At 36.5% G+C, this 26,818-nt stretch overlaps 1 protein-coding gene across 2 annotated transcripts in view; it reads left to right on the forward strand.

The window, feature by feature from the left end:
- Positions 1–26,818, forward strand: part of Vav3 (vav guanine nucleotide exchange factor 3) — a 335,871-nt gene that overhangs the window by 288,825 nt on the left and 20,228 nt on the right. For both annotated transcript variants that reach the window (XM_052730572.1, XM_052730573.1), the window contains exons 21-25: positions 3,258–3,323; positions 8,585–8,619; positions 15,702–15,818; positions 16,378–16,465; positions 22,818–22,947. In XM_052730572.1, coding sequence (XP_052586532.1) covers positions 3,258–3,323; positions 8,585–8,619; positions 15,702–15,818; positions 16,378–16,465; positions 22,818–22,947 — 436 coding nt within the window. The remainder of the gene's footprint in view (positions 1–3,257; positions 3,324–8,584; positions 8,620–15,701; positions 15,819–16,377; positions 16,466–22,817; positions 22,948–26,818) is intronic.

Consider the following 26,818-nt stretch of genomic DNA (forward strand, 5'->3'; position numbering starts at 1 on the left):
TCTAACTTCATTCATCTGATAAGATAGGTCACAGTACCTCTCATTTTTCTGCCTTAAGGGACATATGGGATCCTTACACAAGTGTAACTGCACTGCTAGGGTATTTCATTAGGAGAAATTTTATAAAAAAATTAAACACAGTTGACAGTGACCATTGGCAATCTGTTCAGGGAAATCTGCTCGGGTGCTATCTTTGAGGTGAGGTAAGAAAAAATAAACAATACTGTTCTTTTATAAAAAAATACCTAGAGATTATTTAGCTTAACAGGTGCTCTGATTGAATGAAAACCTAGGATATATGCACATGTAACCTCCACCCTCCTGCAAAGAATAACCCCCAGATAACAGATAACCCAAGATAAAAAAGGACAAAGTTCTCTCCACAGAGAAAAAATATCTTCACTTTTAGAAGATGTTTCCATGCCCCATTACACATCTTCTTCATTGGACAGCTTCTGAGCCTTGCTTTTTATGTTTCATGTTCTTTAACATGGATGCGTTTTCTAGCATGTCAGTAAAAATTTGAAACTGGATCTTGCTACCATGCATTTATACCTGCTCCATTTGTGCTACTTGACCATCTCTGGTCATGACAGTGATGTTAAACATCTGGCCATTCATGTTTCCTGTGCTTCCATGAGCTTCCCTCAATATAGCTTACCAGTGTTGGTCTCACATGTGGCCCTCAGCCTTGTGCAAGACTTTAATCAGTACACCAATAGACATCTTGGCAGGAAGAAAGTTCAACTGCAGGTTCCATTTTGGTTCTGGCACATTAGAAAGTGAAGGTGTGAAGCAAGGCTGAACAATATGGTTCTTGATGTGATCTCTACATTCACTTGCCATCACTGAGATCCAGAATAATCACAACCTAAACCTTTTACCCTGACATAATTATTAATTACTACTATTTACTCTAAAGATGTCCTAGTTTGTCTGAAAAATTATGTTTGTCCCTTGTAGGATGTTTCTTAGGAAGCTACTATCCCTTCTTCAATCATCAAGATGACTTGTTTCCATTCATGCATTTTTTTCCAGCTCACTTGTTCTAAAGTGGGAAAAAATTTAAAATGTAGTTGTCAGTACATCTTCATAAACTATCTAATTCAATGGACTTACTTTCTGTTTTGTAAGTTTTTTTACTTACATTTTTACTAACATTTTACCTCCCCCTACCCCCATAAACATATACACATATTCTAACACACTCATTACACAAAATGCTATAGAAAGGTCAGAGAATTTCACTGAAGGAATACCTTTGTATAGAAACAGTCAGCCTTTTTAGTAGCTGCATATAAAAATGAAGTGTGATGTATTTTGCTATATGTGACATAATTTGAGCTCATAGTAGTCATTGACATGGGACTATCAGATTGAGAGAAAGATACTTTAATTAGCAATCATTTATTAAATACCTGCTATGCATCCAACATCAGATTATACAAAAACAACTAAGACCTTGTAGTCAACCTCAAAGAACCTATGGCCTAGTCATGGAGATTACCATGTAGAATAACAATTGTCCATTCTACTAAGTTTGGACTACTACTTTGTATGCTATTAAGAGGATGTGAATGGGCCATGGGTGAGTTAGTTGTGGATCTAATGCAGAGATGCAGCTTGAGAAATGCTTTACATAAGAGCTGAGAAAGTGGGTCATATGAGCTTTGGAAGTGGAGCAGACTGTAAGTATGAGGAGGCCCTGTGCTGGTTTTGTGCTGAGGAAGTGGATGGTATGATACTGGCCATCATTTACTCTTACAAAAATATCATTGCTTCTCCTTTGTTCTGAATTCTATAGATTGAGATCTTTTGTGTTGATCTAGTAAGGAATAGGAAGTGACTAATATGGCTTAGAAAAAATAATCGTAAAACTCTGCCCTTTTGTCTGATACACACACACACACACAGACACACACACACAGACACACACACACACACACACACACACACACACACACACACTCACACACACTTCTTTTAGTGCAAATTCAAACATATTATTTTTATTTCTCTAAGAAGTATTACCCCCTTTGTTTTTCTTCTGAGTTCTGTAAGGGTATGGTTGCTTTCAGCGTTGTGGTGTACTTATATATAAAGGTCTAGGTGATGATATATACTAAACAGCATTCTTATTCTTTCATGTCAGGCTTCCATTAAAATACTATAAAATACTCAGTAAATACAGATAAATGAAGAAGCACTTCATTGCAGTCTTAATTACTGTGCTTCCATCACTCCCTAGTTTCTGAATCTTCCTTCCTGAAGACTTCTTCCTGCTGGTTGGTTGCGCTAGTGCCTAATTATGTCCTCTTTCCGCATTTTGTCCCATCACAGTTTCTATGTTACTTAGATCTTACTCTGTATGATTCATGTTATCTATTTGAATAGGTTATCTGATTAGTTCCTACAGTAATAATTGACCTATCTCCTAGTCTTTAACTCTGCTAGTATTCTCTGCTCAAATCTAGTTCACAGGTAAGTTCCACAGGTGGTGGTGTCTTTAATGCCTATGCTTCCTCTTCCAGTTTCTCTTCTCATACCATGGTACCAATTCCCTAATGTCATTCTCATCTCCAAATTCATAAGCGATTTTTCATGTTGATGGAGTTTAAAAAGTATATACTACCTTTGGCACAACACCATCATCAGTGATAAAATTTAGATGTTATAGAGGGGCTCCAGCTGCCTTTCTGTTTTGTTTTACAACCCCCTCCTTGATGAAACTTATCCTTTGCATAGAGAGGTTGTATAAAGCTGTAGTAGGATCACCTGAGTTTGAATTCTGAGTCTGGTGTCTGTCAGCACTACCATCACAGGGAAATCTTATACTTTTTCTATGCCTCACTTTTCTCTTCTACAAAACTGAGGGTAGTAATTGACTCTGCCATAAAAGATTATTGCAAGAATTAATGAAAACTTAGAACACCATGTAAAATACAGTAATAACTTTGTAAGCATCAAACCTTATTAGACTTCATCTCCATATAGGATTGAGAGATACAAAGGTCTCAAAGTCAAATAGTATGTTGACAAGTAAATGGATTGTTTTATAACTATAACCTGAAACCACATGGAAAGTCAACAGTGAAGAAAAATGTCTCTGCTTTTGCTTCTTCTTCTGGGTCCATGAGTTAATGCTGAGCACTGGAAGCAATATGTAATAACCCCAAGGATCCCAAGTTGAACAACATTGTATAAACAACAACATGGTATCATTTTGTTCTCAATGGTATTTTCTTTTTCCAATTTAGGGACGGAATTTATCTTCAGGAGAGGTTGGATTTTTCCCAAGTGATGCTGTCAAACCATCTCCATGTGTAAGTTCTTATATTTCACTTCCTTCTTGTTTTATTTTGCTTTTGATGCTATGATTAACTGTTCAAGAAGGTGCAAAGTATAGTGACTATCTAGATTCTCATCAATTTTATTAATATTTCATAAGGAGGGCAGGTCTTACATGAGCATAATCCCATAAATTATACTTTAATCTATGCCAAAAAAATACTTCAAATGTAAGAAAAGATATGCCTGATGGAAATATAACTTAAAGTTTACAAAAATGTTTAAAGGTCCCTAGGAGAAGTAACCCAAGGCCACAGAGTGTTTGTATTGGGCAAGGTTTTCTTTTCTCTGGGCATAAATGGTATGGTCTGACTTATTTCTGGTCATTCGTGTTACAGGTAGTCATTACACTTCAGTTTGTGTCTTTGAAATGACGGTAGAGAGTAGAAAGTTCACAAATTCTTCAACTAGGGCTCTGACTACTTTTTCTATGCTTTATAATAATCCTTTCCTGTTTATTTAATTTCATAATGAATTTTTCTGAAAGTGGATAAAATGGGAATGAGTGACAATTATTCAAATAATATGAATGAATATCATGTAAATGTATTTCTTTATGTATTGTGGTGTTGATTTATTTCTATATGGCATTATTTTAACATAATAATTTTCCCCACAATTTTAAAGTTAGTGAATGCAAAGTAATGAAATTTCTTTATTAATATGATGCACATGATTACTTGAGGGGAAAATGCCCTCAAAATTCTTAAATATTCTTGTTATATTCCCATGGCGTCTGTATTTCTCAACTGCACATTCTTTTTGATATTACAAGTGTAATATCTGTCACCTTTAATTTGGGAATGTAATCTTACACCATTTATTCAAGCTTAATTATTTTTGAAAAGCAAAGAGAATTAAAAGAGTTGCTGTTCTCTTTGTTGTGATAGATAGGTTGACTCTCATAGGTACAAATAGAAGCAATAATGTTTACATAACAGTAAATGGCAAGAGATTTTTAACATTCTGACATTTGGGAACCTGAATAAGCATTTAATATACAAAGCACTATTTTCTGTTTATATCTTACATGAATTTTAGAAATTTTGTTTTAAAGATAGTCTGGCATAAAAGCATATTTAAATTTGTTGAATGGATGTACAAAGGATAAAAAAGCAAATGTGGATCCCTCAATGCACATAGGCAATTAGTGAATGAAATCAGCTTATGGAATCTTACTGTAACTGCCTAGAAGGAAAACCATACTCAGATATTTTAAGATACTAGAGATACACAGTAATACATAGCCAGGAATAAAACAGCCAGATAAATATGAATGCTCCTATAGCTTAAAGTTAATAGATAGCTACTAAAGCAAACTACTTATGTAATGACATTATATATTTATTTTTTAGCTATAGGACAAGCTGAATGAAAGGAAGTAGACAGATTAAAGAGGGGAAAGCATTGCATGAGCTTGAAAACTGCATCCCTTTGTATATGTTGGTTATCAGGGGGCTGTGAGTAGTGCTGTGAATTCTATTCTGAGCTGAAAATTTATTTTTCTAAGTGTATTATTCCTGTGTCTTCAAAAGTTTTGAAATATTCTAGTGGCACCCTCCAGGGTGGGAGACATAGATAGAGTAGTTAATTTATGACAATAGAGTGATTGGAGACAAAGGCTGGGCTACAACATGGTACAAAGTTGGATAAATGTGAATCTGGCAGTTGTCAGGGCATGTTCCAGTAAAACTCCACCCAACAGAAGAGAGAATTCTGTTGGTCTTGGCTCTGGGTTAGATAAAGGAAAAGAGAGGTAGGTCTGGGGGATGTCGAGCATGAGAGAGTGCTCCCTTAATGATTCCTAAACTTATTATAAAAGTCATCCACATGTAGGGCTGGAATTCATACGAGCCCTGTGACCTAAATCATCCTTAGCAAGAAACGTAATTTAAAATGACCCAACATCAGTTGTTCTCCAAGTAAAAATACATTGTCTGTCTGGTTTTAGCCTCTTCACAGACAGCCTTCAATGGGTTGTTGCAGATAAAGTTCCAGAAAATAGAAATTCAACAGTTGGAATCATCCATTCAACGAGAAAGCAGACCACCTTAGGCTAAGGTTAGCAGACACAGAATATATAGTTAGATTCATGAAGTAGATACAGGACAAGATACTTAAATAAAAAAGTCTATACTTAATGTAACTAAAAACTGAAAAGTAGATATGAGGAGATTACAACACTTTATGATTGTTTGGGCTTCTCTATAAAAGACTCAGATCTAATAATTGAAGGGAAGGCCTTAATGGGTGCATTAGATGGCCTATCAGACATGGTTGAGTAGAAAATTGGAAGAGAAATCTGAAGAAGTTTCTAAAATGAGTCCAGAGAGATTAGGCAATGGAAACTGTAAGGGAGAATGAAATAAGATTCAAATGTACCAAATAGAAGAGATTAAAGATAATTGTAGAAAAGCAATATTCAAATAAGTCATGGCCAAGAACTTTCCAGAATTTATGATAAAACTAGTTTTGAAAATAAAGATGAGTAATTTAAATTCATCAACAGCTAGATATATTTGAGTGAAACTTCAGGATATTAGAGATGACATTAAGTTCAAACTGAGAGAAAATGCAAATGCCTGTGAAAAGCATTGACAATTGGATTCCACACTAACAGCAGTGGCAACCAAAGCTACAAGCTTCTTTCTACTGATGGCCAGAGACTAGCTTTCCTTTTGCTAGTTCTCACGTAACAGATTTAATGAAAAAACATGAAATACTAAACAGTCATGAAAACCTGTCTGAGGCTACTAACTAGCAAAAGCTTGACAGGAGTGCTGTTGAGCTTCCTGGTTTGAATACAGGCATGGGGTTATGGCATTCTGTATGGCTAAACTTCAGATAGAAACCGTACAGTTCTCTGCCTTGAAGAACTGGAGTATGTACTTTGAAGTACCACAGTACTTGTGGAAGAAAACATTAGAAAGGATGGAGTTAGGGAAGGGAGAAACCTCAAGTTCTGTGTATAAACTCAAAAATCTCTGATTGGGTAGTGAAGCCAGTAAATCCTTCAGCTTGGGCTAAAAGAAGTTAAATGAGAAATCATCAACTGCTTATCACAGGAGACAATCTAAAAGTTATAATTTAGCCAGGTTAACTTCCTGCTTTGAGACAAGAGACATACTATGTGGGAATATAAGAAGCCACAATTGAAGCTTGAAATATGCAAATATGATATGTAAATAGCATATCATTTACAACATCAATGTATAAAGAAGCAGGGGAACATAAATCACACTCAGAAATCAGCTATATATCCAGGTTCAGAATGCAAAGGAAATTATGTCCTTAATGAATGAGTAGATTAGAAACCTCAGCTTAGAACTTGAAACTGTTACTAAAGAGCTAGATAGAGATTCTTATATTTTTGGTTGTGAGCCTAGCCTTTAACGGCTGAGCCATCTCTCCAGCCCTAGATAGAGATTCTAGAACATGAAACTTCAATACTTGAAATAATAAAAATTAGTATGTTCAAATTTTTGCAAGAAAATCACTGTCAATTTAGAAATTTAACTCCTACTTCATATTTCTACATCAACAAATACAGAGAAAGCGTATCTAAGTGCCCTGTCTAATTTTACAAACCACACTTCTGGTTAGGAAGGATCTATCATGCATACACATATTCCCAATAAGTTATTTAAAAGCCTTACTTGTCCATAGCATAAATTTAACAATGTAAGACATCTATGATGAAGGCTGAAGATGTCATTAGAGGACTATATACTTGAAGGAACTATATACTTAAAGGATGAAAAGATATCCAGAAGTGATCTACAGCCTTAAGTGTGGCACAATGACGTGTCTGTTAAAACAAAGCCCCAAAGTATACTAAAGAGAAATTAGGAGGAGTATGTGAGATGGGATCAGAGATGAGAAGATGGTTATATTATTAGTTAGTTTTTAATTGTCAACTATTCTAGTAATCTTAGAAGAGAGAACCTCAATAAGAAATTGCTCATATAAGATTGGCCTGTGGCCATGTGTGTGAGATTGTCTTGGTTGAGAAGTGTGCAAGAGGGCCTGGCCCTCCGTGGGCAGCACCATCCCTAGGCAGGTGTGTCTGGACTGAATAAAAGCTAGTTAAGTATGAGTCAGACAGCAAGCTATCAAGCTAGCCTTCGTTTCTCCTCAAGCTTCTGCCTTGTGCTTCTACTGATACTTTCCAAAATGATGGATTATGATCTGGAAATACAAGTTAAATATGCATTCCTCCCCTTAGTTGCTTTTGGTTATGGTTTTATTACAGCCACAGAACATGCCCATGGAAGAAGCAAAGGCTCCTCTAGGCAGTTTTGGGATGGAATAGCCTGAGTTGTTTGTCTATTGTGAAATTATATGTGACTCTTCAGTTCTTGGATATCCATCCTTTTCTAGCCAAAGGAGAGAACCCAGGTAGAATATGTGGGAGTTCTTACCCACTTGTCCCCATACCTGCAGTGTAAAAGACCCAGGAACATCATGGACTGTGTCTGTCAAAGACTTGGCTGATTCATGAAGGTTTTTAAAATTCAAAATAGACTATCTATATTCTACTTTTCCCTCAATAGATTGTAAATAGCCACCTTTTCTGTGGCGTGTGATGTATTGGGTATTTTTTGACTACTGGTGCATATTCTTTGGCTTCCTTCATTACCACCATTAGCTAGAAGATGCTTTCTTTATTTGCACATAAAACATAATAATTATACTTGTGCAAGTCTCTATATGAAAAAAAGAAAGTGTGGATATTTTCCATGATGTAATGAATAAAATGTTTCCTTGCCGGAAGCTTTTTAAACCAGAGTTTAGAATTTGTGGAAAATAGCATCTACATCCAGTGTGTACTATTTATTTTACATGTCTTTTTTTTTTCTTTTCTTTTCTTTTTTTGTCTTGGGGAAGGGAAGTGCTATTTGGTTTCTTTAATAACCTTTTCATTTTAGTTTTCTATGTTGGATTAAACTGTCTTGTGGTAAATATTGAAAGTTTCTAGTTCATATTTTTCTTCTATCTCTTCCCTAGAAGGTATAGTAGAAAAATGCATGAAAGAATGAAATAAAGCAAAATGAATTATTTTCTACTTATCTGACATACACTATGATTCATTCTGTGTAAAGCTGCTAGTGGATAGTTTCAGGACTGTGCTACTTAAGGGTTTTATAGAGCTGAGTCAGCTGAGCTGAGTTAATGATTGATTTCTGAAAGCTACCCTTAAGTAAACTTAATCTATTTTCGCCTTTTTATGTCCTAGGTACCTAAACCAGTAGATTATTCTTGCCAACCCTGGTAAGTATTAAAAATGTTTATGTTGCTAAGTTGAAATACCATACTCCTAGCTCGAGGACACCTTAAATGTGTGGTTGTAAACCATGTTCCATTTCCATTTGTCCTTGCTAAAGGTGTTTTCACATGTAACAAAACATCATAATGAATTTTCATATTGCTGGCCATTCTCTATCATGATTGGATAGTGGTGTCTGTATGTGTGTATGTCAGTGCACTTGACCATAAATGTCTGTAACAGCCACAGAAAGAAACGGGATATATACTGATGTATCTCCTATTTTGGAAAGATAAATCTTATGAAGCAGAGAAGAAAAAAATGATTATACTATCTAAAACTAAGAATTGCCTTAAAATGATAGTATCTAAAATTGTAGTTGCCAGTGTAGAATAGGGAAATAAAATATATCCATGTCTGATTTGGGTCTTGTGTGACAGTCTTTACCTGGGAAGATGTACACATACCCGTCTACTCATCACAGAAAGGGAGGCCATAACAGGTCAAAGTAATGATTGTCCAAGTGTCCATCTCAGTGACCTAATGAGTTTTCACTGGCATTTCAAACAGAGTTCACAAGGAACAGGGTTGACTTAAAGCAGTCTTACCAGTGACAGTCCCACCTTAACACAGGTGACCACTTATGAAAGTGACACCCCTGGGACTAGCTTCACAGTCTAATAATTTCTTCCCCGCCAGCTATCCAGTCTCCCTCCCCGAGCAGCTCTTCACTCCTTCCTTGACTGGCAGAAAGGGGCTCTTGAGATAATTCCAGGGTTCTGTTCTCCCAGAAGTGTGGCCTTTAGTTTACCTCCTGAGCCCCTCTCCCTCCCTCCTGAGCCCCTCTCTCTCCCTCCTGAGCCCCCCTCTCTCCCTCCTGATCCTCTTTCTCCCTCCTGGAGGGAATGTTTCAACTAGGAGAAAACAGCCACATAACAGGTCTAGATGGAGCATATTTACCACTGAGATAATGGTAGTATAGGTAGTAGAATCAAAGATGGCAATGGACAGTGGTTGTTATTTTTTAGATATTTTCAACTTTAAAACTACACACAGGAAGCAGAATAGTTAAGACTTCATTATATCATAATAAGTAATATATGCTGAGTATTTTAAATGCACTTACCACATTAAGTGTTTTGTTTCACATTAAATGTGAGGTTGTAAACCATTTCTCATTTCCATTTGTCCTGTAACAAAACTTTTCCCCAAATTCCTATATGGAAGATATTACTTTCATTGTTTTTTTATATATTTTTATTTTATAATTAATTTAATTATAAATATCACCACGGATTCCCTCCCCCCCCCAGCCTCCCCCCCCATCCACCCCCTATTCCCACCTCCTCCAAGGCAAGGTCTCCCCCCTGGGGATTCAGCCCAGCCTGGTAGATTCAGTTGAGGCAGGTCCAGTCACCTTCTCCCTACACCAAGGCTGAGCAAAATGTCTCAGCATAGGCCCTAGGTTCCAAAAAGCCAGCTCATGCACCAAGGACGGGTCCCGGTCCCACTGCCTGGGGGCCTCCTAAATAGTTCAAGCTAATCAACTATCTCACTTATCCAGAGGGCCTGATCCAGTTGGGGGCTCCTCAGCTATTGGTTCACAGTTCATGTGTTTCCACTAGTTTGGCTATTTGTCCCTGTGCTTTTTCTAATCATGGTCTCAGTATCTCTTGCTTGACTCCTGGAGCTCCACCTAGGGGTAATGGAGGGCAAGGGTCGGGGGGTGGAGGGAAAGAGAGCTTAGGGGAGCAGGAGATCCCAGCTGGATCAGGAACAGAATGGGAGAACAAAGAAAGAGATACCATGATAAATGAAGACCCCATGGGAATAGGAAGAAGCAAAGTGCTAGAGAGGCACCCAGAAATCCACAAAGATACCTCCACAATAGACTACTGGCAATGGTCGAGAGAGTGCCCGAGCTGACCTACTCTGGTGATCAGATGGCCGAACACCCTAACCGTCATGACAGAACTCTCATCTAGTGACTGATGGAAGCAGATGCAGAGATCTACTGTCATTGTTTTTATTAAGGGAGAAAATGGTGAAGGCCGAGGCACCAGTTTGCTGCAGCCCCAAGACTCTAAGTGGTGCCCTTGTTCATCGCTATCTTGCCCCTTAAAATACAAAACCTGAGCATTTTACTGGGTTGTATGTGTTTCCCTGGATTTGTGTTTGACTTTTCTGAGAATGAATGAACCTCTTTTCCCTGATATTTGTCTGTGCTCCCAGATATGATGTTATTTGAATGTATATATGAATGTAGTATCTTGAGGCTCTGTAGCACTACTTCAGTTTGCAAATGTGGGTAGCACCTAAGTATCTAATATGTATGATGTATATGTATATTTTTTCTGATTCCTTTGTGGTATAGCCAATTTGTAGAAAGTGTATGGAATTATCCCCAAGCCTCTCGCTGGCTCACAGCACACACATTTGCCTCCTTGTCATTATCCACAGTCTCCATTGCACTCTTCTTGGCTTTGGCCCTGAGCTTGCCAAAGAAATTTGATCAAATTGGCAGTCTTTGATACATTGGAACATCTCTGACAACAATTTCCGAATTTTTGTTTCTGTGGGATTTAAAACCATGTTAATGACAGAAGTGAAATTTTCTTCCATACAACTAGATTTTATAGTTAAAAGGTTAATAATTTTAGAGATAAATACTAATGTTTCCAACCAGATGGATTTTATTAGATAAGCCAGGCAGGTATATGAGAACTGTCAAGACACAAGAGGGTGGGCAGGTTTATATAAAGTTCTTCTTTTTAAAATGTACTCTTGCTAGTATGCAAAATTCTGTTGAAAATATAACCAGTTAGAATAACATCAAGATGCCAAGACAAAGGAAACACCTTAGATATAGGAATTAACAAAGAGATTTCAGAGTAAAAATTCTAAATTACATTTTCTTCCCTTGAGCAATCTAGACAGTTCATTCAAGTAGATGGTTTCATGTGAAATGTCTTCAACTTGGGAACAATTATAAACTACTCAAGTAACTTTGAATTTTAGGAATATGAGACTCAACAGCATCTGTTTATATTATCTGTTAATTATTTCCATCTTTAAAGTAGGTTTATCCTGTCAAGTAAATATTGTGTCTATAGACCATGAAATAAAATAGAAAATCAACAAGACTTCTTTCAATAGCCTATGTTTTATGCATGAAATGTATGAAATGCTGGGATGGGGTCTGAAGTTGAAGATAGGGGAGTTAACTGAAAGTCTGAATGTGGTAGATGCCAAGGCCCCTATGGCTTTTTCCCAGTGTCAAATAACCTGCATTTTTACACTGCCAAGAGACAATGTTGTTAGGTGTATTACATGGGAAAACAGAACCACACAGGGCTTTGACTTGGAAGAGCCAGGCCTAACAGAGACTGGGGAGATGGCACTCTGAAAACCACTTAGATTAATGAAAGTTTTATATCAAAGGTGAGAAACCCTGTTTCTTTCATATAGCTTAGATCTGGCATGGAGCAGTTCCTCTCACACTGTACCCTTTCCTTGAATGCAGAAATGAGTTTAGAGAACTCTAAAGAAACTGAATAAACTGAGAAAAATCCAAACCCCTAACATTTGGACATTTCCCAGCCCAATTATCAGATTCTTGCCAAATTAGCAGACTTCTGCACAGTGGTGTACTTTTGGACCTGCACACATAGGACCCTCACTCGTTCCTGGATTCAGCTTCCTTATATATGAACAAACAAAAAAGTGAAACCAGACATTTGAGGAAAACTTTGAAGTAAGTACATAACAAGTGTTTTGTAAGAGGAATGATATGAAAATGGGAAAGCTTTTTCTCTCAATTTTTTTTTTATGATTTAACTTTATTGAAATGAAAAGAATCAGAAACAGTCACATAGGAACACAAACCGGTCTGGAAGGGTCTGAAGCACAGAGCTTCCTTGTCCTTCCTTGTCCAGGACAAGAATGCATCAGCCTGAAGCACAGGCACGTATGTGTTCATCTGTATGTAGAGAAGTTGCATCAGGTCTCCACCAGAGCTGGAACTGAACCATCTACCGGCAGGATTCCCAGAGGTCTCTGACTGACCTCAAACCCCAGTTCTCTCTTCTTCTTTAAAGGGGTCCTTGGAGCTCAATGCCCCAACCCTCCGATCAATCATCAAGCTGGGCTTTAGAGTGGCCAGCTGCCATCCTGGGTCATCTCCTCTCTTGACAAAAATTCTACTGTGACCCACAAGGCAGACAAATAACAATGACGCTCCATCCTCTCAGGAAATTCCAAGGACTTAACACCCCCCACACCCCCATTATTAAGAAATTTTTTATTCATTTTACATACCAATTATAGATGCCCCTCTCTTCCCTCCTTCTACTCCCTCAGCCTCCCCTGCCCCTTAACTCCTCCAAAAAGGTAAGGCCTCCTGTGGGGAGTCAGCAGAGCCTGGTACATTCAGTTGAGGCAGGTCCAAGCCCCTCTCCCTGCATCAAGGCTGTGCAAGATATTCCATCATAGGTAAAATGGAAATGTTTTCAGCAATTAAGAAGATTAGGAGCTTGGGAAAATGTTGAAAAAAAATTTCAAAAATATCAAAGAAAGAGATAAGATGGGAGAAATGTTTTAAAATTAAGTAGTTGACATGAATTCTTGCTAGTATTCAACTTATAAGAACTTCCTAAAGAAAAATAAATGCCTAAGGGCATCAATTACTAAAGAAATAATACAAAATTTTCCAGAGTTAAATGCCATGTCTACAATTTGGAGATGCTGCTGAATCCATAAGAAAGTACATTATCATTAAAATTTTCTAATATAGAAAATACAGAATCCAAAAGTTTCCAAGAGAAAAAAAAATATCAGGTAACATCCAATGAGTCAGAAATTAGAATGAAATCAATTGGAAGTTAAAAGATAACGATATAATGCCATTTAATATTTAAGAGGTAAAATCATTTCTTACTTGGAATTCTATCCCAACCAAAGTACAAATTCAGTGTTGGGTAAAATGAAGTGTTTTGTAAGTGTTGGGCTTCAAAGTATTGCATCCCATACTCTATTCATAGAAAACTTAATGATCAATTTTTACTCCAAGGCAAAGAAAAATGTAGAATCCAGGAAGGGGGCAGCAGGCCTAGCGGACAGGAAGAATCAATTAGTTTAAGTGAGTTGGGGACTCAGAAGCCATTGGATTAAGAGTGAGAACTTTGCAAGTAGAATATATAACATTAAACATGTATTGTTAGGGAGTTTTGTAGAGAATTTGGAAAGAAAACAGCCTAAACAACAACAAAAAAGTTTGTGTTTACCTTTTTACAAGTCAAATATTTTTTTAACTACTACCCTGCTCAAAATGGGCCTGATGATGACTTGGCTTCACAGAAGTTATAGAAAGACAATAATCTGTCACAGAGTATGTCTGAAGAAAAGTGGCTTTCCTTCCTTATGCTCAGAGTTATAAGTTAATGAATTGTAATAAAATACAATTGTTTAAAATATCTATGTAGAAATAAGAAAAAAACAGGTTAAATGTTTGACCCAGGACTTGGAGTAGAAAGCTCATATGATGGATTACTGCTTTTCATTGTAGTGTAGATTACCTTTTTAAACTGTATTTTAATTATATTTACACAAATTTTGTGTATATATGTATATATACATTCATACACACACACACACACACACACACACACACACACACACACACACACACATATATATATATATATATATATATATATATATATATATATATAAAACATATATATTTGTGGTGATGGCCAGGACAATAGGGATACTGTACGCAGAATGCTGAAGTGAGGGTTACATATTCAGGACAATTCTTTAGATGGATAGACAGGATGATTCTCTAAACCTGGATGACAAGATCAATTGTGCTGATAGAAGTGTGTGTCCATGTAAGAACATGGTCTATGAGGGACCTTAAAGGCAGAAGGAAACTGACAATCCCTAGATACAGAAGGCTGGAGAGTAGAGATGCAGAGGTTGGAAGAAATAAGGCTGATGAGGTAAGCATGAAGCAGACTCTACTAGATCCTAATAGGTCATAGGTTATCATAACTGCCTTTTAAAAAAGGTGCCATTGGTACAAAATGCCATTAATTCCCATTTATAATTGGTGCAAGATTGCCTCTACCCGGCTCCACAAACTTTCCTTAAATGTCTTCTGTATACATATTAAATAAATGGTGTAGATTAAAGGCTGGGTTTATGCTGAGTTTATGATTCGATATGTGAGTCAGTTTTCTGGTATATTAATTCATGAATAGCTTGAAAAGAGCTGATCCAAAGGTAGTTCCCTTTTAATTTCAGTTGTTCTGGATCTTTGATATTCCTTACCACTATGTGGTATACTTAAATTTGATACAAAGAATCATACAAGAATAATTTCACCCAGAGTTTAGGTATTTTACTATGATGGTTATTGTTTTGATGGAATTCAGCTGTGCTTAAGGCCCATATAGTCTAGAGAAACTTGAACTCTGGTTTTGAAAAAGTATCTGCTTTTGAAAATAATTCCTTCATTACTTCCTGTTTCTCTAGAAATTTGTCAAAATTATGAACTAAGATAATTAATCTCACATCCAAATAGTAACTATTTTAAAATAGTTTAAATTATACCAGAGTCTTTTTAAAAAGATCCTCAAAAGATATTTGAAAGTATACATAGGAAAGGTGAAGTTGTGTGTGTGTGTGTGTGTGTGTGTGTGTGTGTGTGTGTGTGTGTGTGTGTGTGTGTCTGTCTGTGTCTTATGCAGGGCCATGCCTCCCATAGTCTTCTCCCTATGTGTTCCTAAACTTCCCACAGCTGTCCTAAACAGTCTTTCTGGTCTAGTATCTTCTGATTCTTCTCTTTGTCTTGTCCCTTGTGTTTATTTGATATTTACTGGTGCTCACTGGGTCTTTAGGCACTGTTTATTTTGCTGATGTAACATTGTACCACATTTGCGTTTAGACATATTAAAGAGATTTTCTGAATTATTATTTAAAGCAATGTAATTAGCATACAAGTAAAACCATGACAGATAATTATATTTAGCCTCTCTTTTCAGATACATTTATCCATTTTTTTTGTCTTCCTGTGTTTTGCCAGGTATGCTGGACCAATGGAAAGATTGCAGGCAGAAACTGAACTTATTAACAGGGTGAATAGTACTTACCTTGTGAGGCTTAGGACCAAGGAGTCTGGAGAATATGCAATTAGCATTAAGTAAGTAGGACATGTGCTTTTGTAGAAATAGATTTCCTGTGTTCATAACTGTGTAGGTCATGTGACACATCTAACACTGAAGTTGAAAACCAAGGTTCTAATTACAGCAGAAATAATGCAATTATCCAGACAGTTCATTAATACTGGAAAATATCTGTAAGGAAAACAGTAATGGGTGTTATAGGCTGTTAATTGGCATAATGGATTTCTTTCATAACATTTTATTTTGTTTATTTGATATGTGTGTATTTCTAGTAAATTCTAAGAATACAAATTACTAGATTTTGTCCTTTTTTGTACTCTCAAACTGAACTTACTAAGTAAATTAAGCACAATGATTAGTCACATCCAAATCTTCTCTCACTTCAATATTGGTTATATCTTCAACCCACCTAGTAAATACATTTTGTTAATTAGCTGTCACCATTGTATTGGCATAAGTATATATTTTGTCTTCAGAATTAATTCCTATAATGTTATTGGGGCATGCCCTCTGGTAATTATTGATTTCTACTGATTAAAAACACATTTATATTCATAAGTTATTCATTGCCCACAGGTATAATAATGAAGCAAAACACATCAAGATTTTAACAAGAGATGGCTTTTTTCACATTGCAGAAAATAGAAAATTTAAAAGCTTAATGGTAAATATTGATTATTTCTTTTCAATCTATAATTCCCATTTTCTACTGTTAAGTTAGTTTAACTCTATAATTTCTTAGCAATGGTACCCATTGGAAATTATTTAAAGAGAATAATAGTGTAGGCTTTAGCAAAATCCTAATTTTCCCGGTTGAAGAATTCCAATGAAGTTTTACATTGCTCAAATGCTATTGCTCATTATAAATGAGGTTTGTAAGTTTGAGATAATATTTTAGAGTCTATACTACTCATGATTCTTAAAGCAATGGCCAACTCAATTATAACTTTCAGTTGTTTGTATGGGTGTTTGAGTGTGTCGTCTCAATGGCAAATGACATTTTTACTGTGTGATTCCTCTTATTTTGTCCTCTGTCTCTTCACTAAGCTATTTTGTGTCATTACAAATTATGGGACAGAAAAGTGTTTATTAATAAAATACCTCTTACATTTAGGTGTATTTCATACAAAATTTAATATAAAGTCAATTTGAAATTTGTTTATATTTTCTGCTATTATAAATTGTCTATGTAATGATAGTTCTCATTCATTACATTAGACAAGCATTAGTAGTAATTTTATATTTTTGCTGCATACAACAGTTGATATCGCAGAGAAATTTATTTTGATTAGAATGCATTTATTAATTCTGTCAATTTATAAAAATCTCAATAATTTTATTATTAGTTATGGTGTGTATATGTCATACAGACCGTACATACATATTATATACACACTCTCAACAGTAAAGAAATTTTATTTTCTTAGAAGAGGCTACAAATCTATTTTTTTTCCCACTTAGGTAGTTTCTTGAACTAATAAAGAATTTAGATATATGACACAAGATACATTTGTAGCTGCTAAGATCTTTGATTAGTTTGAGAGGGAAGATTCATTGATGCAGCTATCAGTCAAATGATATATACTATATCTTTCTGGAAAATAACAGAAATCACTTAGGAATACAAATGAGTTAAAATTGAGTATAAGAAGGCTTACAAGCTCAGCCAGCTTGAATGCCTTATCTCAAAACCATTTCAAGATAGAGATCAGTGCCTTAAAGAAATCAAAACATCTTGAGCTGAGAGAGCAGGAAATAGGAGGAAATCTATAGACATAAATGGCACATTTGAAATTTAAAAGCAAAGGACAGGCAGCATGGACATGTCTTGAAAAAATGGAAACTCTTGTCAAATTGGTAACCAAGATCCAGGCATCCTCGCTGCTGGAAGTAACTTACATGTCTTGCACCCATCAGGCTGTGAGAGAGAGCAGAGAGTGAGCTTGACCAGAGGAGGTTCTTTATATAATAAAAACCTAGAAAGGATGTAGCAAGTGGGTGTACAGATGATGAATGACAGGCACAGCTCCAGCATGATGAAAGCGTGTACGGGCACTCCACATCTCTGCAAGACATGCCTGCAGAACTTCTTTAGGTGATAATGAGGCTTCTTCACAGTGTTACAGTTTATATGACACTTAAAAAAATGCTGCAGGGCCAATGATAACTGCTAGCCCTTCAGACACTGAAAGTAGCAAAGGGAACTCTCATCAGAGAAGACACACAGGAAGGATGAAAGGAATGGCCATTGGAAGGGGTCAGTCAGTTCGGCTTTGTGTCACCTGGTTCAGCCCAAGGAAGTCCTTTAGCAAGGAATGTTAGGGATGATAAAAGCTAGTGGCACCATCGTGAGCTGTAGATCTTTTAAAGCCATGATTATACTAAAGTGAATAGACATTCCATTTTAAATAATTTGTAGCAGAGACCATTAAAATTTATTCACTGGTCCCCAGGAAAGGGAAGTAAAGATACATGTCCCAGAGTTCAAATAAGTATCACAAAATCTGTGTATCACTCACAAATGTCACTGTTAGGGATGCATACACATGCCTATGTTATTTTCTTTTTCTTTCTTTCTTTTCTTTCTCTCTCTCTCTCTCTCTCTCTCTCTCTCTCTCTCTCTCTCTCTCTCTCTCTCTCTCTCTCTCTCTCTTTCTTTTCTTCCACACCTGGAAATCTTTTCAGGAAAGCTCAGACTATAATGGTTCAAAAGAGGTAATTGAGAATTATTAACAGGAAAACCACAGAAACTAAAAAGAAAAGAAACCAGCTTAAGGATATTTGTATAAAAAAGAAAGACAGACAAGAAAGAGAAAACCTTCTGTTATAAGCAAAGGCCTTTTGCCAGGTTTAGCAAATAACTACCAGTTGCTGAAGAAGCTGCTGAGCTAGTTGACGTTAGCACTACTTTTTGTTCATATGTTGAATAAATTTATTTTGAATCTTTATTTTTAATTTTTGGAATTGTGTATTCAATAAATTCAATAAGCAGATAATCAGTGATATTTAGGCATTATAAATATTTTTAAATTAAATGTTTTACTTTTCCAAAAGACAGACTTGGATTCTCATAAAACAATTTAATAGAGCAAGGCACAATGTTTAAGGTAGAACTCACAAAGAAGGGCGTGTAACCTTATTTTGAATCTTAAAAGACTCAGTCATGGTAGTTTTAAGACACTTCAAAATAAAATGACTCAACTGATCTAAAATAGCTTACAAACTAGGACATGCATGTGTGCTAGAGAACTCAAGATAGAGGTATGTTATAGACCTAAGCTGGGAAATGCCAAGTGGATACTTGCCAAGAAGAAGTATTTCATATGATGGTAACAGATTCTTTCAGAAGATGGAGGAGGTTCTAAGATGTAGGGGGTGTCTTAAAAAAAAAAAAAGGTCATACAATCTGTAGCAGACACAGTTTATTGTGTTGTATTACATTGCACAGTTACCATTGCTGTAAGTATTGGTGTGTGGATTTGAGCCATTCCCCAGGAGTAATTCAGTATCTCAATATCTGTGTTACATTATGTTCTTCTGCATATGAACCACAGTATAGTGCGGAATAAAATATTTATCAGAAAGGATATGAAACACAAGCAGACTTGAAAGCTTATTTTAAATTAGCTGATGTCTCACAGAGAAGGCTGTATTTTGTGCTTGGGACCAGAGCTTCTTCCCTTGGGTTTCAATAGCCTGGTTAATCAAACTCTTTTTTTTTTCTTCGTCATTAAGTTTCAATCCTAAATGACTTTCAGATTCCAGATTACAAGGCATTAATTTTGTTCTGATTTTCATGTATGCCAGACAAGCTATGTCCAAATGCTACTTGTAAGCCATCTCTACTGCCTGTTTCCTTGGTAATTGGAATGGCTGGCCCACACTCATTATTTCTGAGTTGGATTGTTGACACCACTGTGTCAGCTGCGATAAGGGAAGCTTAGAGATTTCTTTTGTTTAGAATCATCTTATTTGCTTGTTGTACCTGAAGGTCAATGACTGCTAAAGCAGGGGTGGATTAGACTAAACTACAGAGAGCAGAAAGCCAGGAATTTGAAAAGATCCACGGTGGTGCTCCTTAATTCTACTCAGGAACGTCTTAGGAAGATTTATCTGCTTAAGACTGTAAAAATGTAACTAAAATACCATCCACGCTTGGCCAGGTATTAAAAACTGTCTGCAGTTTACTAAACTGCCTGACCCAGGTTCTTAGACAAGCCTTTTTTTTTCTTTTTTTCTTCTGTAAAAATATTAAATGACTGCAAAATACTTTTATTCAGTTCAATAATTCAATAGTTTATAGCCCACTTCTCATTAATCTTAATTAATAATGATTTATAACAAAATTTATAAAATTTATATTCTCTCTCAAAGTTAAATTGAAGTTCAAAGCTATTGAACTACATGATTCATTTCAGATTTGTATTTATATTGTCAAGCAAACAGCACATCTTAATTGAAATGTAAAGACTAGGGGAACAGCTCCTTGGTATCACTGTTATCAGTGATGCCATATGCAAACACATAGTTTTCCTTAAGTCTTTTATTTCACTATCTAAAAGAGACTGATTATATTTCACTAAGCACATTCTAACTTCTGAGCTATGCTTGCCAAACCATGTCAAAAATCAGTATAATTCAAATGCCATATTCTCATATTGGTAGCCATTTCCAAGATCCAACATTCTATTTGGTGTTTTGTTTCTTTTACCCTTTGTTTTTAATGGTTAGTCAAATTCTACATCCCTTTGTTTCATCAAGCACTCCCATTCTCTGGATACAAAGGAGAATACATACATACCTATATACATACGTAAACACATACATACATGCATATATACATACATACAAACATACATACATACATACATACATACACTCACATAGACACACTTTTAAGTTATAGAATTAATGTATGCAAAGACCATAGCATCTTAAGTTTAAGAAAACAGAATTGCTGGTATGTCATAGCAAATATGACTTTCATCTGCTTCCCTTTTCTGTACTTACATTTGCTATTTATTAATAACTTGATGCGACTAAAAGGACTCACTCTAGACAGATGTAAGTAATATAGTAAATGAAGATAATAAATAAAAAAGAAAAGGACACGACTGCTCCTAGGTATGGTGGGGGGTAAAGTTTATTGTAGATAAAAGGGAGAGCATAGCTAGAGGCAGAAACGTTTGGGAGAGTTCAGAGTGGACACAGGCCTGAGCTATGTGAGGAGGAGGAGAGTGGAGATGGAGAGCCAGACCAAGAGGCCAGGAGGGTGAAGGGTAGACCAAAAATGGGCAAGTAACCAAAATGGCTGGATTATATAGGGAAGGGCAGCCTAGCCCCTGGTCTGGAGAGGTTTAGGATAGGGAGCGGGGTGTAGCAGGCCAGGAGGGTCCTGTAACAGGTAGCGAGACTGAGGGATGCAGGGAGAACCGGGTGACCAGTGTCCACTTTGATATGTTAATGGGCACCTCAGCCATTTGTCCCAGGTTTGAAACTTAACATATGGACTGCACACAAGTTGGTTAACTTTACCAAGTTCCTTGTATCCATGGTTTGAAGCTCATCTCATGAGGTTCTTAGGTTAAGGTGCAAGAAGCCACATAAGGGCTTGTTACCTGGAATAATGGTAGTTGTGATGATTACTCATATGTACCAGGCATGATCTGTGACCTGTGTGAAATGTTTTATGGCTCTCATTTTCCAGGTGTGGGAAGTGGAAAAAAAAGAATCTTCATCTGCTTTATTCAGTGATTTAGATGTATCACTGCTTCCAATTTGTTAATGTAACCGTGGTGTGTGTGTGTGTGTGTGTGTGTGTGTGTGTGTGTGTGTGTGTGTGTGTGTGTGTGTGTTTGAAGTCTTATAACCCTTCACTTTCCCTTCTAGGGTAAGAACTAGAGAGTGGGAATCTTGTCTTCAGCATTTTTCTGACCCCTGGCACTCCCCGCACAGTGCAGTGCACAGCACATCTTGCTTAGACAGACGAGAATAAATCATTGATGATTCTCTTTTTTTTCAAGTTTTGAGTGGGTTCTGGCCTGATTGATTTCTTTTAGGAAATTTGAACTTAACCACGGAGTAGATGTGTTGGATCAATTGACAGCGTAATTTTTTCAAATAATGAATTGCTTCTCCAGTCTTTTTTTTAGGGTGCTATAGCAGAAGCACTGAATAATTTATTTAAAGTAATTCATTTTTATTTTCATTTCAACTATTTATCAGCTACTTTATATCTGCCACATTCAGCTACTGATAGTATTTTTATTATGAAATTGTTATTATTTCAGTTCGTAGTAGAGTGATTCAGATTTGTGTAGAATCTGAAGCCTAGATTTTCCTGAAGATTTAGATTGAAATATGGTAGAAGTTTATATTAGGCCTTGAGCTGTTTAAGACAAATTATTTCTACACAACAATTAGAAAGAAGCCCCTGTTGCTCTCTGTCAATACTGGAAGACACTGAGAGCTGAGACTCACATTGACCCCTCATCAGCTTAAACCAGGCATGATACCGAACAGTGTCCAGTGCTTTGTCAATGTTTCTCTTAACTGTGGGAAAGTACATGTAGTATTAAGTTTGTTTTTCTGATAAGTTGAAAGAAAATGGGGGGAAGTAGAAATTGCTATCTAGTCAGGCAAACAGCTGTTCTTTTCATTTTTCTTCAGAAAGACACGTCTCTCACTAATAACAATAATAATTGCTACTCTGAGATTGAGGTTTAGCATGGCTTCTTTTCAGTACCACATCTGACTGAAGCTAAACATGATACTTTGCATGCCTGAAGAACGATATAGGGTAACCATCGTGGATACATGTCTCCAGTAAACTGGATAGTTGTCTGGGTGGGAGGCAGATCCATTCAGATAGCAGGCAGAGCTCTCGTTTACACTTTCATAGATTTGGAAATGTTAAATGTTAAAATGATCATCCTTGTATTCTATATAATTATGGATTAAGGAGTTTATATGAGAATAAAATTATCAAAACCTCTCTTTAATCGGCTCTCTTAAAGGAACTTGTGGAGTACTACAAGCACCATTCTCTTAAAGAAGGGTTCAGGACCTTAGATACGACGCTACAGTTTCCATACAAGGAGCCGGAACATTCAGCCGGACAGAGGGGTAATAGAGCAGGCAACAGCTGTGAGTATTGTAATTGAGAATACATTTTTTTCTTTCAATTTTTGGTCTTAAGGGCATGGAAGCAAAATAACATTAAACATCCTCCTTCTGAACTTTGAAATATAGCCAATTAATATGCTAATGCAATGAATAGACACCCTTTTTTTTTTTTTTCTGGAGCTAAGCAAAGTTATAAGGACCGAGAGGTGCGTGAATGTGTCGAGTTATCAGGTTTTGTACCAAATTAAAAATTATATCCGTGTTAAAATAGCCATCAAAATGTAAGTGATATGTTAATGTGTAAAGTTTTATACTTTTCACTGGATTTTATATTAGCCATGTTCTCTTTAATTTATACATAACATGTGTAGCTGTGATGCTATTTGAAGAATAGTATCTAACAGATCTCTTCCGGTTTGCCTGGAATCCTAACTCTGCTAATGCTCCTATTTCAATCCAACATTTGAAAGGATTTAACACATTTTGTCAGTAGTTTTTAAACTATACATTGGTCACTTTCTTGAAGAATGTGTACTGTACTATAAATAATCATGAAGGGTGACCACACACAAACACACAGATGTACAGCTGCGTCACTCTTTCAATGAATCTAAGTCACAAACTCGCTCTGCCTCACCTTTTCATGTGAAGTAAACTTCCCAGACATAGACGCAACCTATAAAGAGAACACTGTAATGAAAATGTAAAGAAAACACATTTTTACTCCCTTGTTAAGAAATCTTAACAACAACAAAAAAAAAAAACAAAGGAAAACAATAAAAACTACTTTGGGGGAGAAATGAAAACAATTTTACTACTGTTAGAATCCTGAATTATGCACAACTGAAAGATGAAGAGGTAGTTCTAAAAAGGATTTGCACCAGTGTAGTATAACTTGAAGTTTATTTTTCCCCTAAGAGCTTACACTAAAGGGAGCCAGGTAATGCTCAGGTTTTCAACATCAGGACAGTTCCAAGTACTTCAGAACGGTATGGAAGTCATTTGTCACATCAGCTGAGAGGTTGTTTTTTGTTAAATTTTGTAAAGCTTCATGGTTTTTCTCATAATGGTCATTGACATATGTCCAGACCCATGTACTAAAACTAGTAAGAAGGCACTTTGTCTTGAATGTTTAAGTACCTTTGCAGTTTTACCTAGTTTATCAACTTTATCTATTTGTAGCTCAAGATTGCCCGATTATCTGAGATTCTCACACAGGCCATACTTTTTACTCATTCAAAATGAATGTTTAGCCTAAAAGGTAGTTTTGCTACAAACTTCTTAGAAGTCTATCCAAGTTATGACTTCTGACCTCTTTTTATATGATGCCTTCTTTTAGATAAACATAAATTTAAACCCTATCCTTTTCCTTAGCTGCCTTTCCAGTGGACGGGCATAACCAAATTGCAGAAGAGGTCATCTGCATGTGGAATAGTACTTGAATAGTTTACTTGGTTCTGCAGAGCCCTTTGGAGGAGTGGGGAACAAAGACGACATTACCAGAACGGGGAAGGTCATGAATCCACTATATCCATACTTTCCTTGTTTCTATGACCAAATAATGTCAAGAAGCAACTTAGAGAAAAGTTTATTTTGGCTTGCAGTTTGAGGGGATACAGTCCATCACAGAGGCTAGGAATGGCAGTGTGTGTTCCAAAGTGACTAGAGGGATGCTGGGACCCTCACCTACCCTCACCTTGACAGGAATCAGAGAGTTGACAAGAAGTAGAGCCAGACTAGAGAGATCAAAGCCCACCTCCAGTGAGTAACTTCCTCCACAAGTCTCCCAGTGTTGCTAACTCTCCTTACACAGAACACACTAGGTTTCAAAGGGTTGTATAAGCTTATATTTGTAGTTCTCATAGCAGCCTGCATTATGCTTTGATGCTTCATAAGTTTTTCTTGCTAACTTTATATTAAGCCTTGATTTAGGATTAGTCCTTAATGAAAACAGCACATGTATTTTTTTTAACTTTTGCTGCATATTCTGTACACAACGGTTGCTTGTGGGCACTTTTAGTCTTCATCCCTGGTTTATAGCCTTGGTCATGCTGCTGAATACCTAAACATAACTTTTACCAAACAGCATTGCCTTAAGGTACAGATTTAGGGCTGGAGAGATGCCTTCACAGCTAAGAGCACTGTCTGCTCCTCCAGAGGTCTTGAGTTCAATTCTCAGCAACCACATGGTGGCTCACAACCATCTGTAATGAGATCTGGTGCTCTCTTCTGTCATGCTGGCATACATGCAAATAGAGCACTTATATGCTTAAATAAAGAAATATTTTTAAGAAGATATAGATTTAGACTGAGATCTTGCATCTTTATTACTTCCAAAAATGATGTAGGATGCAGAGCCAGTAAGGTAAAGCCCAGTACCTTCTTGAGTTCTCCATAGAGGTGAGCAGCGAGCTCTACTTCTCTCTAGTAAAACTGGTTCGCTAGTGAGAGCAGTGGCTGTAACTTGTGTAGTCACCTTGGAAAAGAAAGGCTTGGCTCGGTTTTGAAGTATGTAAAGTATGGTAAGATTATGGCAGAATTAGTGTATGCAGTTGAAAAATAATATGTAGAAAGGTACTGATTGGTATCAAACATGAGCCCATAGTGTCAGGCAGGGAGCATTATGTAAGTTAGAAAGCCATCTTGTGCTGTCTCTGGACTGTCTACCAGGCTGTCAGGATAGTGTTATATTTTTTTATTGTTGTTGTCCTTTTAATAGCTTGAATGTTTCCAAAAGAGGAGAAAAAGAGAAAGGAGAGGGAGAGAAGAGTGGAGAGAGAACTCAGAGGGTAATGATACACTGATTTCCCTCCATAAAAACTGCAATGGTTTGGTGGAAGATAGTGTGTAGATCTGTATAAGAATCCCACAAAATTCCCAAATAGCCCTAAGCAACCTGCCTTTGATTGGCTTAGATGTATCTGTACACCTGTATGTTTGAAGGGCACTGAAATGGCTTTTGCCTTTTGTACTCTACAATGAGTATTTTAGTTATTTTCAGGCCTGTTCTCTTAGGAAAGTTATCCAGTTTGAACCTCAGCTTTCTCATCCAAAGAATGGAGAATGAGATTGGAAACTGTATCGTGTTCTTTGAGAAATCCCATCCTAATTTTATTTCTTTGTATGCATGGGAGGAGGTGGTGGAGTATAATTCTGATGGATCATTATGCTAGCAGAAGTACAGGATTTCCTAGTTTGTGACCCCAAATCAAACCTTAAACATTTTGCCAATTCATATTTATGGAGAATTAGGTCAGTACCAGAATATAGTTGCATTATTTTTTTTAATTAGTGACCATAGTTATATAAGGCAAAAGTCTCTCTCATGATGACTTACCAAGTATAAAAGGAAAAACATCAACATCTTAGCCAAGTGATCCAAGTTAGTATCACCAGAAATGTGCTATTAACCTGGACCACTTTGATGGTCCCCGCTCTGCAGTTGCATAATCTCAGTCTGACCACGTGGAAGCATCAGACAAACAGGAATTGAAAGGCATTAACAAAGAATCAGTCTGGGTTTGTAAAAATGTCAAAGTAATTAAGGGCAAAGTCTGATGATGCATTTCAGATCAAAGACAAACAAAGAGATATGATACCTGCAGAGCATGGGTAGAATTCTGACGAGGCAGGCAGCACATTTTGTGTGTGCCTATCATTTATGTTGCTATAAAGGGCATGAGTAGGTCAATTAGTGGAGTTTGCATTTATCCTATATATTAACTAGCTAGATTATAGCAGCACAATTTTCTGCTTCTGATAATTGTGCTGTGGCTAGAACAGCGAATATCTTTGTAGGAAGAACATACTGAAGTATTTGACAGTAAAAATGTATTATGTCTCCAGTGTGTATTCAAATGGCTCAAAAACAAGCATAGACTGGCAAAGCAAA

This window comes from Peromyscus californicus, unplaced genomic scaffold, assembly GCF_007827085.1.
Source record: "Peromyscus californicus insignis strain IS unplaced genomic scaffold, ASM782708v3 Scaffold_9__1_contigs__length_137607984, whole genome shotgun sequence".
Lineage (NCBI taxonomy): Eukaryota > Metazoa > Chordata > Mammalia > Rodentia > Cricetidae > Peromyscus > Peromyscus californicus.